The sequence below is a fragment of the Ctenopharyngodon idella genome, chromosome 18, assembly GCF_019924925.1.
Source record: "Ctenopharyngodon idella isolate HZGC_01 chromosome 18, HZGC01, whole genome shotgun sequence".
Classification (NCBI taxonomy): domain Eukaryota; kingdom Metazoa; phylum Chordata; class Actinopteri; order Cypriniformes; family Xenocyprididae; genus Ctenopharyngodon; species Ctenopharyngodon idella.
Genome location: NC_067237.1, coordinates 23133284 through 23150378, shown reverse-complemented (window position 1 = coordinate 23150378; position 17095 = coordinate 23133284). Strand labels below are relative to the sequence as shown.

General features: G+C 38.5%; 1 protein-coding gene across 3 annotated transcripts in view; it reads right to left on the bottom strand.

The window, feature by feature from the left end:
- The window catches only part of megf11 (multiple EGF-like-domains 11), a 128306-nt gene that overhangs the window by 45608 nt on the left and 65603 nt on the right, over positions 1–17095 (bottom strand). For all 3 annotated transcript variants that reach the window (XM_051869893.1, XM_051869896.1, XM_051869895.1), the window contains exons 7-10: positions 5819–6065; positions 4049–4169; positions 2079–2215; positions 871–1083 (exon numbers count right to left, since the gene is read on the bottom strand). In XM_051869893.1, coding sequence (XP_051725853.1) covers positions 871–1083; positions 2079–2215; positions 4049–4169; positions 5819–6065 — 718 coding nt within the window. The remainder of the gene's footprint in view (positions 1–870; positions 1084–2078; positions 2216–4048; positions 4170–5818; positions 6066–17095) is intronic.

The window sequence follows — 17095 nt, the reverse complement described above, 5'->3', positions numbered from 1 at the left end:
GGCATCACAACATTATAACATACAAAATGAAAAATGGATATTCGTTTTGAGATTTGCTAAAGATACCATTTAATAGTGTTATTAAATTATTCATTTTTTTAACATTAAAGGATTACTTCACCCAAAAATGAAAATTCTGACATGAATTACTTACCGAGCGTGAAAGTCAAGTGATATCAGTAAACGAGGCTTCGTTACATCATAAGTGTTTCGAAATTTCAATGGTTCACCACTGGGGGGCGTGACTTTGGCAGCTTGATACACGCTCCGAACCACTGATTCGATACAAAAGATTCGTAAAACTTGGAAGCTTCATGAAGCAGTGTTTTGAAATCGCTAGATATTGTTGAATAAATTCGCTATTTTGTTTTTTGGTCCACTAAAAGTATTCTTGTAGCTTCATAACATTTAAGTTGAACCACTGTAGTCACATGAACTGTTTTAAATACGTCTTTAGTAGCTTTCTGGGCATTGAAAGTGTTAATTGTCTTGCTGGCAATGGAGGCCTCACTGAGCCATCAGATTTTATTCTATAATATCTTAATTTGTGTTCCGAAGATGAACAAAGGTCTTATGGGTGTGGAACGACATGAGGGTGAGTAATTAATGACATAATTTTCATTTTTGGGTGAACTAACCCTTTAATTGTAAGCAAGCATTAGATTATGGTCAAGGTAATCTAAATGTAAAAATACGGCATGCGAAATTAAACATCCAATATTTGTTTTTAACATTAAATTTGTAAAAAATCAGCTGAATATCAGCTCATAGCCATAATGGTACAAAAACGCATCCCTAGTCTATTGTTTCTTGTCAGTACAACAGTTATCATTCTACTGCAGTCCATTGACATGAGGTAGCGTGTCTCACCTGAGTGTGTTGGTGGAGTTACAGGGGCAGTATCTGTCACAGATGAGACCGTATAGTCCTGGAGGACAGAACCTGTCCTGGCAGTGAGGCCCTTTAAATCCTGTATCACACAAACACGCTCCGTTGATGTGGTAACACTTGGCCCCATTCTGACAGTCACAGTGGAGGGCACACTGGGGTCCGTAGGTGCCAACCGGACACTCTTCCTGGCACCTGGGAACATTTCAGACACTTTACATAGGTAAAAAAAAAAAAAAGCCCAGTGTAATGTTTTGTATACATTATTCGTTACTCAGAGCAGCTCTGGAAGAAAAAGGAGCCAGTCAGAATAACACAAGCAGAATTAGTAGACTACAAAGTTATTCTAATCTAAGGGTCAAGGGTCAATGGTCTGGGCATCTACTTTGGTACCTCAGGTTCATCAGTCCCTTGGCTTTGCCTATGGGGCGACAGGAAACTAAAACTGCAGTCATTAATTACCGTGAATACAATTAGACCCGGGCTCATTCTCTCTGTTGAATAGCAAAGTGACTTAAGGAACAGCGACTTTCACAAGATCTTCAATATACAATCCTGGCAGAACATCAATCTTGAGTGTCCAAAAAAGCCATTAGGAGACAGATAAATAGCTCAATTAAATTATAAAACGGACTAGGTATGTTTCATGTTGAAATTACACCAGCGTCGTTTGTATCAGGAGAGACGGGTGTGAGAAGGACTTAGGGGAAGGGAGGAGGGGGTACTAACGCAATCTGAGATTATTCCTGCTGGGCTAATTCACCTGTCACAGACCAAATGAATGAGGGCAATTTTGTTAAATATTAGAGGATAAGAAGTGTCTGTCCTGAAAGTGTTTTCATTCTGCAGACAATCACTTTAGTGCGCTAATAAACCCTAAGCTGCTGCAGTAGACACGGGGAAATAAAGGCACCGAGCTATTTCAATTGGATCCTAATAAAACTCCATTACTGGTAATTAATGGGCAGAAACTTAACAGACCAGTGCAGATCTTGGAGTGGGATCAGTGGACAGAGGGAATATAAACACAGAGCAGTAAAAAAAACAATTAATCAATTATTCAGACCCAAATTGTGCATGCTTGGTAACAAACTGCTTTTGTGGTAGTTTTTTTTTTTAAAGACACAGAGGAATAATAATAACAGAAATAAGATCAGAACTGGTTTTCACTAATTGGCTATCCGTTTTACCTGTGGCCACTGTATCCTGCCATACACTGGCACTGTCCTGTGATGTGGTCACACAGTCCTCCATTGCGGCATGAGCATTCCTTGCTGCAATTGATCCCATATTTTCCGAATGGGCATGGCTGGGCGCACACAGACCCCTGTTGAGCAAGAGAGTTGTGAAAATTCACATTTAAGAATTAGTTAATTCAGGGGTGTGTTTGTTTGGGTTGATTTCAAATATCAACAATGTCCAACAGCGTTCTTCAAAATCTACTGATCCCACCTTTAAAAAACTAAAATTCTGTCATCATTTACTCCATCATTTTAAACCCATAAGACTTTATTTCTTTCCAAGAGAGAAATGCCTTAGTCATTATTATTCATGTATAATATTCCCATTTTCACACCAAGAAAAATGATCATAATGATAACTATGTTGGCGTCCACACCAACACAGGATAATGTTCTGTTTATTATAAGCGCACTGCAGTTATGTCGTCTGCCGCTTTAAATGCTCGAGCTCTTTAAAGTTGTGTGGACTCTGACTGGATGTCAATGTTTTTATTGTTCATCAGATGAAAAAAAATCATTCTTAAAGTGATTCTAACAATATTGTTCGTCTGTGTCATTAATGTTGTAGTTGTGGTGTGGACTTCTCATAGAATTAGAACAATTATTAAACTTTATAATTATAGTTATCATCCTTGGTGTGAAAGTGACTTAACTCTTATTCTCACTTCCACACAAAAATTCAGTGAAGTGATCAGTCACATGACTTACAATCACCACAATGATGTCAAACAGATACCATATAAAAAGATCAAGACAGTTGAGGGCAATTTTTCACTAAACAACAACAACTTAAAATTCAATACAAAAGCTATCTGTCTTTTATAATGCTTTTATGCTGATTTTTTTTTTTTTTTTTTTTTTTGTACTTTTGGAGCTTGAAAGCACATTCGCTTCTATTTTATGAAACAAGTAGCCAATACATTCTTCAAACTAATAACAAACATTTAAAATAACATTTCTTTAGTGCCACAGAAGAAAGAAATCATACAGATTTGGAATACATGAGGGAATAAATGAGTGAACACATAGAAAATCATCCATAAAGATAAACAATCAAACATAAAATCATGCAAAGATAGAACATGTATAGAATTATACAAAAATACAGTATGTGGCCCTGTAAAAAAGGTCATATTCAATATCTGTAGGCACTTATGTCAGTTAAAGCTGAAAGTTTTGCATGATCACTTACCACCTCCTATCTGATCCAGTCTTTGCTACTGTACCTTTAAGACCTTTAAGCGAAATTCATTGAATAGGCGCTGATATATTTGCAGTATGCTAATGTACTCACAGTTCTGAGGTCAGTACTATTACAATGTCTGAATGACCCATTTTTGCAGTTTAGTTTCAATAAATGGTCTGAATGAACTGGATTTTGAACATTAGAGTATGCCAACATACTGTAGCACATTAAACTCTTTTCAGAAGAGAAAGGAAACTTGTGTTTTTGATATGTCCTCCTTATGAGTTTAAGATGATGCAAAAGGAGCAATAATGAGGCTCAGCAAACTTCACACAATTTGCTTCTTATATAATAACTAGCTGCTGTGTGAGACTCAGATCAGTGTCATTTCTTCCCCTTTTAGGATTGTGCAAATATCTCAATTCAGATTCTCCTCCATCCCTTCTTCATTTACCTCTTAAACTCTTTCACCTTCCCTCCATTCACTTAACCCTCCCTTTCTCCTTCTAATTATTCCGTCTTCTCCTTTCTTACTTCCTTTTAAGTGTGACTCACCTCTTCCGTCGTTTCAGTATCTTGCCCTTTTACTCTCCTTCACTCTCTGCCCCTCATCCCTTATCGTCTCCTCATCTTTATTCCCCTCTGTTTCTTTTCTATCTTTTATTCTCTCTGTCACTTTCTCTTTGTCCCTCAGTTTTCGACACTTTTGGTCCCTCTGAGTGCAGCATCTTACCGTCCATCCAGCAGGGCAGGAGCATTCTCCAGTGATGTGATGGCAGGTTCCTCCATTTTGACAGGGGCAGCGCTGCTCGCACTGTGGGCCGTGACTTCCAGAGGGACAGCGCTCTCCACATCTGCCGAACCACAAGAGCAAAAACATGAAACTCAGGCAGCCATTGCAAAGGATTGCAACATAAAACACAAGAATGTTCAAAGACTTTAGAACAAATACTTAAAAAAGAAAAAAACCAACCAAGTACCCTCACAAGTACTTCACAGCATTTCCACTATGCTAACAATGAATATAGACAAAGAATAAGTACATCGAATGCAGATCAGTATGGGAGACGGGATAGTTGTCACATGGGGTACCTAGAAGGTTTTGGGTTAAAAATCTCTAGAAGTGTTTTTCTTTGTTGGTTTTAAACACCTAGTTCAAATTGTATCCTCCAAACTGCAATATTTGTCAACTAGAGTTGTCAAAAGTACTGACTTCAGTACCAAGTCGGCACTGAAATTTTAAAAATGTGACGCTTTGAGCGCTGTTGAGTGGATTCGTAAACACCTCTGATTGGCCAATGTGTTCACATGCTCATCGAATATGTCTGTGATTGTTTACAAATCTGCTCAACAGCGCTCAAAGTGTCACATTTTTACAATTTCTGTACCAACTTGGTACCAAAGTCAGTACTTTTGACAACTCTAGTTTTTCCCAATGAATTTTGGGTATAGGTGAATTAACCACAGTAGCATACATTCTAGCAAAATGTTTGCTATGAATTATTATTTTTATTTATTTTTTTACATATTTTATTGGAACATGTTCTCATATTTTTTATGTTATCATTTTAAACAATTCATCATTTACAATTTCTGTTACCCCAAAGCAACTGATATTTAAAAAATGTTAAAAATTATGTTTTTTTAAATAAAAAAAGTATGATACACTTTTGTTTGGGCCGCTAAGATTTTATGTTTTTGAAAGAAGTCTCTTAATATGCTATTAAGAGCATAATATATCAAAATATACCAAAAACAGTAATATTATTACAATGTAAAATAACTGTTTTTTTATTTTAATATATTATATACATTTAATTTATTTCTGTGATGGCAAAGCTGAATTTTCATCAGCCATTAGTCTTCAGTGTCACATGATCCTTCAGAAATCATTTTAATATCATTATTTGGTGCTCAAGAAACATTTCACATTATTATCAATGTTGAAAACAGCTGTGCTGCTTAATATTTTTATGGAAACTGAAAACATTGTTTTCAAGATTCTTTGATGAACAAAGTTCAAAAGCACAGCATTGATTTTAAATAGAAATCTTTTGGAACATTATAAATGTCTTTACTGTCGCTTTTGATAAATTCCTAATAAAAATCTTATTGACCCAAAACTTTTGAATGGCAGTGTATTTCGGAATATTTTCATGAATTATATTTTTGTACTTACTTTTCTATCTTTGCCATATTTCATCAAATGTTTTGCACTACATAACTGTTTAGATTTAGCTGAAAAACAGACTATTTAATGGCAGGTTCCCATTGTGTCAACACAAAAGGTCATAAAAGGCGAATGTGTGTTTCCTTGGCAATGATGGTGGAAAGGTTGAACAGCTATTTTGCAGTCAAGAGGTGTGGACCTATACAGAAATTGACTTTCAAAAATAAACCTACCCTTTTCACTGGAGTTACAACTTGCCCTTGTCTTTTTCAGAAAAGACATATTAACCTTCATATCTCTATACTGAAAACCTGTTTTATCTCTGGTACTCACATGGGGCCCATGTAGCCTGGTGCACATATGCATTCCCCCGTCTCGTGGTGGCAGGTGGCACCGTTGAGGCATTGACATTGCAGCTGGCAGCCCTTGCCATAGTAGCCAGGCTCACATTGATCCTCACAGCGCCAGCCTTGGTAGCCGTCTGTGCAGACACAGGCTCCTGTGATGGGGTTACACAGTGCCCCATTCTTGCACTGACAGCGGTTGCTGCAGTGGGGCCCCCAGTGGCCACTTTCACAACCTGATACACAGAGAAGAAGAAAGGATGCTTTTTTACACCAGCCAACTAAAATGCCACCATACACCAGTCAGGGTTAAGGGTGAAAACTCTCGCTGATCAGTATGATTCAATTGTATTACATTTTGAGCAACAGGTTGTGAACCGGCGACCTGTAATCCTGGAATTCCCAATACACAAGATTTGTGAAGTCATAGAATTTTATTACAGAGCATATGCTGAAGTATACAGGTTTGTACAGTGTTTTGTCAATACAAGTGAATCCCACTGCGAGTGGGGATTAGCTGAAGCATAGATTATTTACATCCCCTCATATATTCTCTTTAAATTATCAACGAGCTAATACCATGCTGAAAGCAAACGCTATCAATAAAATGGGTGAAATTGCAAGGAGCTAATCTTGCAAACGCACCTAAAGTGACCCAGAGATGCTATAAAAGACTGACTCAGTCATTCTGGTGTTCACGCGGTATTAGCTAGCATAAATATGGCCAATAGATATAGACTTTGTACATTCTTGCATAAATGTTACTGCATGTATCTGGAGATATTTTATGTGATTCTGAGAGGTCTCACCTCAAAATCAGTGCTAACTTAGTGGATATTTCTGCATAATTTCTGATATACTGTACACTACTTTTCAGAAGTGTGAGGTCATTAAGATGTGTTTTTGAAAGAAATTAATAATTTTATTCAGTAAGGACTGATTAAAAGTGACAGAAAAGACATTTACAATGTTTCACAGTTTCCAAAAAAATATTAAGCAGTACAAAAGTTTTCAACATTGATAATAAAAATAAATGTTTCTTGAGCATCAAATCAATTATTAGAATTAGAATGATTTCTGAAGGATCATGTGACACTGAAGACTGGAGGAATGAACGCTTTGCCATCACAGAAATACATCACATTTTAAAATAAATTAAAATAGAAAACAGCTATTTGAAATTACAATAACAATTCACATTATTACAGTTTTTTTTTCTGTATTTTAATCAAATAATTGCAGCCTTAGTGAGCATAAGAGACTTCTTTCAAAAACATATCATATGGTTTCGTTCAACACAACATGTTGTTTCAAGCATACAGGCCTTTTAAACTCACAAACCAGTCCATATTTAACCACTAACTAAGCTACAAGATATTTGTGACCCATGCTGGCAAAATGAGTCAAATTAAAATGAATCGAATGAATTTTTTCACATTCTCTATTCAAAAACCTTCAAATGATGTATGGTTTGTTGGAATCTGACAAAAAATGACTGAGCTACACCTGTTTGAAGTCGATAGAGTCAGCAAGGTCAATTTTGAGAAAAATCGAGTTAAAGTTTTCTGAAGGTTCTAAAACAAAATCACCTAGCAACAACACCTTAAAATCCCTGGTAATAACACCAGATTTGGCACACACCAAGTAAAAACCAAATATCTATAGGAAAAATATATATTCAACTTATTTTTTCCATGATACCACAATTGTTTGATTAACATTAATGAAACAGACAGCCTATATATTAAGACCTACTGTATCACACGGATCTAATATAATGCTACACATCAGATGTTTCCCCCCAACAGTTAAACAAACGTTCATTTAAGACATAACAGATAATGTTTGCATGAATACTTGCCAAGACAGATATTTTGAAATACTGTAATTCTGTGTATGTGTATACTGGGACTGTCTGAGAGGTGTCTTTGTGCTAAGATTGTTTTGTTTACATCATCATGAGTTTGAAAATCACATTTCATTGGCTCAGACTCATGCCATCGAGAATTCGCAATGAATATTCTGTTACTTCTCTCAGAAAACGTATAAATAAAGATACTTTTAGATATTTAATTGCTATTAGGAGCATTGTGATCCCTAAATGAGGGCTTAATGAACTAATTTTTGTGAAAAACTCAAATTCAACCAAAATTGACATTTTTCACTTGTTTTGCCTGTAGTGCGAAATTAGCCCATGCGCATTCCGACTTCTTTTGCCAGCACGGGTCACATTTATCTAAGCTCAGAAACCTGTTTTGAAAGTGGATAAATCCCTAATGAAGACTGTGTGCTGTGGGACACCAGCATCCGTTGTCTATGCCAGACAAACATGAGGTGGATGATCAGCACTTAGAGAAGACAGCTTGGCACTGAGGGGGGTCATGGAACATCCTGCCGCTGTGCCGAGTCTTTCCCAGGAGGTGCGACGTAGGCCGCTTTAAGTAGCTCACAGAGGGCAGGAGGCACGTTATTGATTTGAGTAAATCTGCCACGGATGAGTTCTCCTGTCTGTTGAGCTCTCACACCACACAAATGACCAGGGCACATTAAAGGCAGGAAACCTGCAGGAGGTCAGCAAAGATGGATGAGCCGCTCATCGTCTGCTCCGCTCGCAGTCAATCAGCACTCATCAGGCTCCTCTCAGTTCTCCCACGCTGATGAGAGAAAAAGAGCAGAAAAACACAACACATCCACTGTTTGCCTCTCTCGCCAGCCCCCGGACCTCGTCAACTCCCCATCAGCCCCAAAGTGAGCGCTTCACTTTCAAAGAAGCCTCATACTGGGACGCAAACAGTTTCCCTCCTATTCAACACGGCAAATCCACTCCGCATTGGCTCAGAGTCCGCCCGGCCTCTTCATTTGCAGCCATTCTGAATCATTGCGGAGGAGGACAAATAAGTGGAAATCTAGACAGAGCTTAATTTGCAGAAGTCTTTTTCTCTGGTGCTCAGAAGCAGCACAAAATGTTGCCATTGAAGACTCAAAGCCTCTTTTCCCCCCACAGCGAGACGCCTCAGCACATTTCCTCCTAAAGCCCATTATCTCGGCCCGTCTCTTCTGCGTTTAGTTTCAGACTAGCCGCAGACAGTCTCTCACTGCGGGCCCTCTGACAGCATTTAGCTGTGATTAAAGAGTCAGAGATCATTTGGTGCCATGGGCAAGGCTGTAAAACACACAGTGTTATTCCTATTTCTCTGTGTTTAAAGTATCTGAAAGAAAGCTTCCATAAGTATGTGTCTAATCAGAGAAGAGATGAAGGAAGAGTGGATGAGGCCCCTTTGGGGCAATGGACCTTGTGTGTGGGCAGAGATTCAATGCTATAAGTACACCAAACGGCCGGCCTGTAACACAACCCCTATTAAAAGCGCTCAGCATTGCACAAACAGGCTAATCAAAGGGTGTGTTTGGGGAGACAACCCATGCTCCTTTCCGCAATACACTTGCACTTCGAGGCATCAGGAAAGAGCTGTGAACGTGCATTTGTGTACTGTACTTTGATAAGAAGAAAAATGTAATGGCCTGATCTGATCGGATGTTTGGGAAAGATCTCAATGCAGGGCAACACCATGCAAAATCCTGTGAGAATCCGTAATGCTGCTACTTGAAGTTCTCCTATAAGTGTGGTGAGCCATATTACAAAACAAGTAAAATCCTTTGAGCTGCAGGCCTGATTCAAAAATTATTAAGGCTGGCAAGAAAAATATTGTATGTATTTTGGTGCTACGTTCTGCCTGCAGCTGTGTGTGCAGCTAAATAAACATGAACGTCACAAAAGGCTAATTAGGGAGACTTCCAAAGTCTAAACTGTTGTATTTTCTATGAAGACAAAATATCTCACTCCTGTGGAATCTGAAAGCCCTGCTTACGCCGTCTGTTTTTATCAAGAATCCGTTTCTTGTCAGATCCATAGCCTTGAGGGCAGCACACATACATATTGTGCAACAGTGCTTCATATCTCTTCCTGTCTCTCCTCAAACTGTCAAATAAAGGCAAAATTCTCCAAAAATATGACACTGAAAAATCTATATATTTTTTTTATTTTATTTTATTAATTGTTTCATGCCATGTCAGAATCTGAGGCTATTTTTTAGAGCAAAAATCAGGATGTCTCTCCTCACACTGTCAAATAAAAGGCAAAATTACCCCCCAAAATTTAAACTTTAAAAATAAAAAGTATCTGTTTAGAAATTGTATTTTATTTACTATTTGGTCGTTCTCTGCCACGTCAGCATCTAAGACTATATTTTCATAGCAAAAAAAAATTTATTTAAAAAAAGTAAATAAATCAATAAACATATTTAAAAACAGTGCTTTATATTTCTGGTTCTCCTCCGTGCATAAATACATTTTTTAAAAAGACAAACCCGACCCGAGACAGACCCAATAAAATTATCGGGTTTGCAATTCCTGCAATTTTTTTTCGAACCTGACTGGAGCCACATGTAAATGGCTTTGAGGCAGAGTCCTGCAAGGGTCCTGTTTGATAAACCCGCACCCGCAGTTATTAACAGCACACCCGACCCGTTTGACATCAAAACCACGACCCGACCCGCACCCGCATTAAATCTCCTATATGAGGTAGACAAAAATCATTTTCACTTGAGAAAGCCTAACACAAGCAATAAAACCAACATTAGGCATTCTATGTCGCTGCATTTAATTAAACATTGCGTTAAACAACACAAGTAAAAATAATAGAACAAATAATGTTTAAGTTGGCCTATTTTTAACTAGTAAATATTTTATCAGATTAACTCTGCATTTAAACGCGGTTGTCTCTTCTGAAACTGAGCAGTGTTTACCCGTGCTCTGGTCCTCTATGTAGCAGCGTGAAAAATATTCTAAAACTTTTATTCAAATTGTGAATAGCCGTTAAATACACAAAGCGAGCAAAGCGCAATTAGCTACAATGCTCAGCGCTGCAAATCGTGCTGTAAGCCTTTAACGGTCTTCAGACAGAGCGTGAACACAAATAAGCCATTTGGGACCATTTGAAAGCAGCTGTCAGATGCACCAAATTGAGTTGGAATAGTCTTGGCTATTGGACCCGCAGTCCACCCGTGCCTACTGCGCATCCGACCCGCACCGCACCCGACACGTAAATATTATTCCACCCGTTACATTAAATTTCCCGGGTTACCCATCGGGTACCCGCCCACGTGCAGGACTCTGCTTTGAGGTGTGTACAGACACGCACCAATCAGGCCCAGGCTGGCCATCGGAAGCAACGGGAGAAATCATTCATGAAGTGCTGTTCATGAAATGCTAAAATGTCAATCACTCATCACTGTAACCTCATTACGTCCAATAAAAAAAAAAAACTTGTTATTTACCTGAAGCGTGGATTCAGAGAGAACTTAGAAAAAGTGAGATAATGTTGTCATAGAATTATTCAATATGTATTTGTTTTAAATAATAAAATATTGTTAAATGCCCAAATGGAATAATGGAAAGTTGGCATAGTTTAAAAGAATTTCAGGTATTCTCGGATCACATTTATTCACATTTATTCTAAATTACCCAAGACCAGAGGCCACTCATATCAGACCCGACCTGTGTCTGAGGCACTCGAACCCGCTCAGTCTCGCCGTGTCGCTCTCTTCACGAGAGATGGTAGCCAAGCATCTGCACCTCGCGGTTCTGGCCCCAAGTCAGCTGAGGCAGAGTGTCAACTACAATTCTGGGGAGCTGGCGGAGAAGTTCGAAGGGGTTTCTCTTTCTCAGGTCTTCTCCCGCTAGCTCCGTGGCTCTCATGCCCGATCTGGAAGCCTGCTCTGCAGCCTCATCCGGCTTGCCTGGGTAAAAGAGATGCTCGCCAGCTCTCTCTTCCCTGGGTCGGCATCATATTGAGGCTTGTGGGCAAGGCGTACATGTTGACAGGTCAGGTTGGTGGGGACCTGCACACCATGTCAGTGTTGCAAGCCTACCAAACAGACCCTTTGAAAGACCGAGTCCAGGGCGAGGGATTGTTTCCTGAGGCAGTTATGGAATTGTGTGCAGCCACAGATCCAGTCCTCTGCGCCACTAAGCAGACGGACCATGCCATTGGCCGCTCTATAGCTGCTATCCATATCTTATTTATTGCCTAGATCAGCTTATTATGCTGGACTTAGAACTGTGGATTTAAACAAGGCAGTCAGTAGCCTCTCCTGAATAGCTCTACGCTTACACTGTCTACACTGGACGTGAGCGGCGCAACATGACTTGTCAAAAGACAATAGAACCCATTATAATCAGTGATATTGTCTACACTGGATGTGGCGCTATATTTCTGATGTAGTCCAAGTGCTTTGCAACAGTCGGTTTGTCGCGTTCAGTGTAGACAGCTTTTAGCTGTTGCGGCGTTGTCGCGTCTGGTGTAGACAAGGTATTAGAGGCTCTAGGCTTTTGCCTGTTCTGTTAACGTTCCCATAGCATCAGCATCTGACGCAGCGTCGAGTTCTCTTGAAACCCAGTTCCCTGAGAAGGAAATGAGACATTGCCATGCTTTGGACATGCCTGCACCTCTTTTTCAGTCAGTCTAAAGTTGATGACATGTAATGCAAGCGCCCTTTTATTCACACGGGCGCTCCATGTGACATCATAGGACAGCCGTCAGCCAATAGGATTGGCGTGATTTCACAGATGCTTCAGAAATCGAGTTCCGCGGACACGTCCCCATAGCATCAGCATCTGACGCAACATCTTGTTCCCTTCTCAGGGAGCCGGATTACATACGTTACATGCATATTTTAGTTTTAAATTAATATATCAAACTTTTGCCAACCTGCCATTTGCCCTTGTATCATCCAACAGATGGACCGTAGCCATCTAGATGTTTGTAACAGGGCCAATGGTTTGTGAATCAGATAATAGGAAGCACTGTACAAGAGTGTGATTACACAGCACACAATGCCTCTAGGGCCAATTACTACTTTCTTGCACCAAGTCCAGCCCATTCTACTCTTTTAATTAAAGCTCCAGTGGTGGAGGGGAAGACTAAGTCAACCCCTCTCACCCAAGTTTTCGCGTTTGTGGTTAATGACTGGAGGAAGTGCATCCAGACAATTAAACTTCCAGATAAATGAAGATCCCAAACCTTGGCAGCTGAACTGCTCTGTTTGGGTTCATCTCTGCTATGCCATGATGAATACAGGATGGGAGTTTGTCTCTACATGACAGAGTGTCTTAATTACTGTGAGTCAATGTCATAGCTCTGTGTGCTACGTGACTCAAGTCAGACTCCATGCCTGATGACGGTTAGAGTGAGACCTGTTTTGTGCCAGTTGAGTGTGTTCTTCAGAGCATAGGTTATGCAGAAACCTTATTAAACCACTGAATGTCAAACAGTGTGCAGCTTCAAAGAAGGCAAAAGTAAATTAAAGTATATGGACAAGGTGTCATAAAATATACAGTTTTAAAATGGGTGATTCAAATGTGTTTTGATAAAAAGATTCTGTCCAGTGAGAAATAAGTGAAGGTTCATATACACACAGAAACCTTGACTGATTGGAATTGCAAGGCTGCAAGAATAGAATTTTTAAACAATTAAAGGTGCTGCATCCCTATTACCTGACAGTCATCCTGAATAGTGAGGGAGGCGAAGAAGATTGCCAAATTAGATCATTTAAAAAAACAAAAACAAATTAATTGTAATTTATTTTTTAAATTTTGTTGACCAAGAACTTTTAATGACAGCCTTTTTTAGAGGTTTAACGAGGTCATTTACACCGTGCTCTCTTGTTTTGGTGCATGAATCTTTTTAATTACATAAAGAATTCAGTTTGTGATTTGCACTCAAAAATCTAAATCTTTTGCTATTTTATTTAACACATGTAGGAAAACAAAAATGAAGCCGAAGAGAGAGCCTTTGTTAAATATAATAACAAAAGATTTTGAATTTTGAACATAAACAGTTGGGAGAAATCGGATGTGTCTTTACATTAGATCCGTGCATGAGGTCTTAAAGTGACAGCATTGTCATTAATGTTAATAATAAATAAAAAAAGACAAAGAGAAAATCACTTACTGCTTTACTGAATAACTTCAGTAGCTTTAATAAGAATCAATATATAATTTATACAGTGAAGTCTATGTAGTTTTATTTTTATATTTGTTTAATCAATTTCTTAATTGAATGCTACTGTTAAATATTGTAGCTGAAAAAAATAAAGCACTGTGTATTTCATTTGTATATTATATTGTATCGGTCCTATTATTTGTAATTTGCTTCTTTGTTCTTATTTTTAATAACAAAGATAAAATAATAAAATAAAGATTTTCATCTTTGCCCACCCTTACTTTAGCCTGAACAGTCTGTCATTCTTTTTTCTTTTATATTTAGTTACCTTTGCTTAATTTTTTTTAAAATAGGCAAATTAGTTTTGCTGTACTGCTAAGCGACTTAAAATAAAACCAACATGAAAAAGAATTGTGTTAAAATTTTGAAACATTATCTTCCTGAAAAAAAATTGTGATATGATATTTTAGCCATATCGCCCACCCCTACGGACTAAATTGCTGTTGTTGTTTTTTTTTTTTTTTTTGTAAAGCAAAAAAATATAATGCATGCTTTTAATTTACTAAAAATAACCAGTTCAAAAGAGTTATTGTTCAGTAATCACACTTCTCTTTTAATGTTACCTGTTTCGCTGCGCATTTAAATGCCTGCAAAAGATGAACAGGGCTATAGCTCTGATAAACATTTACAAATATAGCTTCTTTTTTTTGTGTAAAATGACGATTATTTAGTACACTAGGATGATAAATGTCTCCTGGACATGCTTTTAAACATACAGTTGTAAAAGCTGCCAATACTCTCACCGTGAAATGGCCCACTGGGCCCTCTAGAGCTCCACTGACACTTATCACTATGTTATTTATTTGTGCGCTGAAAGAGCCGACTGCTACAGAATGAATTAGGGATACATTAGGGAATTTGGGATACGTTATGTGGGGTGGGGAGCTGATGGATGCTATTCTAAATATACAGAAGGAACTGCCAATAGTCATGTGGGGTGGATAGTGCTGAGTTATAATATCAGAGGGGGGAGCGCTTGCACTGCAGCTGCCAGGCAGCCTCGACGGACCGGGACGTCCCTCCTACCCTAATTTATCTCAGACAAGCCCCTGCTACATGTTTCCTTTTCCCCAGTAGAGAAGAGCAGCATGGGACCTGCCAGCCAAAGCCTCAGGGGAGACACGTAGTGTAATGATGTGCTGATGTCGTATCTTTTCGCGCAATGACTCAAGCTACATTATAGTTCACATGTAAAGGCACTTTTCTTAGTAAAACAAAAATGTTCAGCTTTGCCATCAAAGGAATACATGACATCTTAAAATATGTGACCCGTGCTGGCAAAAGGAGTCGGAATGTGCACAGGCTAATTTCGAGCTACAGGCAAAAAAGGCGAAAAATTTCAATTTTGGTTGAATTTGAGGTTTTTGCAAAAATTAATTCATTAAGCCCTCATCTAGTGATCCCAATGCTCCAAATAGCAATTAAACATCTAAAAGTATCTTTATTTGTACGTTTTCTGAGAGGAGTACCTTTCCTTTGTCCATGAAAAATGCATGGTTAACTGTTGGGGCAAAACATCTGCCAAATCTGGTGTTATTACCAGGGATTTTAAGGTACGGTTGGTAGGTGATATTGCTTTGGAACCGTCAGAAAACCTTAACTAAATTTTTCTCAAAATTGACTTTGCTGACTCTATCGACTTCAAACAGGTGTAGCTCAGTCATTTTTTTTGTCAGATTCCAACAAATCAAACATCATTTGAAGGTTTTTTAATAGAATGTGCAAATAACTCATTTAACTCAATAACTTATTAACTCATTTTTGACAATTTGCTCATTCCGACTCCTTTTGCCAGCACGGGTCACATATATTAAATTAGAAAACAGTTCTTTTAAATTGTAATAATATTTCACAATTAGGGATGCACCGAATTTTGGCCGATACCGATAATTCTTTATTTGATAGCCAAAACGGATATATTGGCTGATAAATCTAAATTAAAAAATTTTTTATATAATTTTTGAAAGCCTGATTACAAAATAAAAGTTTCATCATTAAAAGCCATGTCCCAAGCACACAATTATTGTGTTCTCATTATAATTTTATGTAGCTTATATGACAGACTTGCACTGCACATTGCACTTAACTGTATTTTCCCTTTTGAAGTGATTGCAATCATATTTCAAGCAATTCAAAACCATCATGGTGGACAGTGTGCATCTGAAGTGTCTCAGTGTTGAAGGAAATAATCCATTATTTATCAGCTTTAATACATCAGCCAAATTTTCTTATCTGGCCGATAACGATAACACTAAAAATGAACATACATTGGCCGATACTGATATGGTGGCCGATATATCATGCATCCCTATCTTACCGACCGCAAACTTTTGAACGGTAATGTACTGTGTCATAATATTTATGATAATGCTAAATGATACCCAATATAACATGGCCAAGGAGAAACCCAAGTCAAATCACCTAACCTACTAGCCACTAAACTATTTCAACTGCTTAAACACCTTGTATTCACAGAAGGTTGTTTAGAGACATCTATATCAAATTAAGCACTGACTAATCACTGTCTAGAAAAGACACTCCCCTGTGGATACAACTAGGTCATTTGTACGAGATATATCTAGGATGTGAACTCAGATCAATATCAGCCCGGAGAAGTCACCTTCTATTCAATACAGTGCTAGAGACCTTTCACAGCAAAACTGCAGGACGGCACTATCCGATCGCAGCATCTTTTGTGGAGGGTGAAGGGATCTTTGAAGTGAATCATGCAGGCACAAGTCGGGTCATTATCACGCTCCTGAATAATTTGAGAAAAGCCATGACCTAGTGCAGCAAACCAGTAGCTTATTCAACAAAAGTCAGAAGTGTCCTCCTCAGCAGATTGTTACACGGGCCGTTGCTTTACCAAATTAATAATTCTATCTTCCTCTCCTCCCTTGGGAAAAACACAAGCTATTCTCTAAGCCACAAAGCCAACAAGCACGAAAAGAGCCTCTTTAACATCTCTCTAACCAGAAAGGAACGACTCCAAATAAAGAGATGCAAGAGATGGAGATGCACAAGACAAATGTGAGATCAGCAGTGACCAACAACCGCTGCTCTTGAGACAATGTCAACCCAATAAAGCCCACTCGTGCTGCGCTTAATTTGCACCCATCGATTTCCTATTTTCAATTATTAATTCTAATTAGGATGAAGTAGATGGTGCCAGGGGCCGTGACAGAGGGTCGATGATGGAGAGGCCCG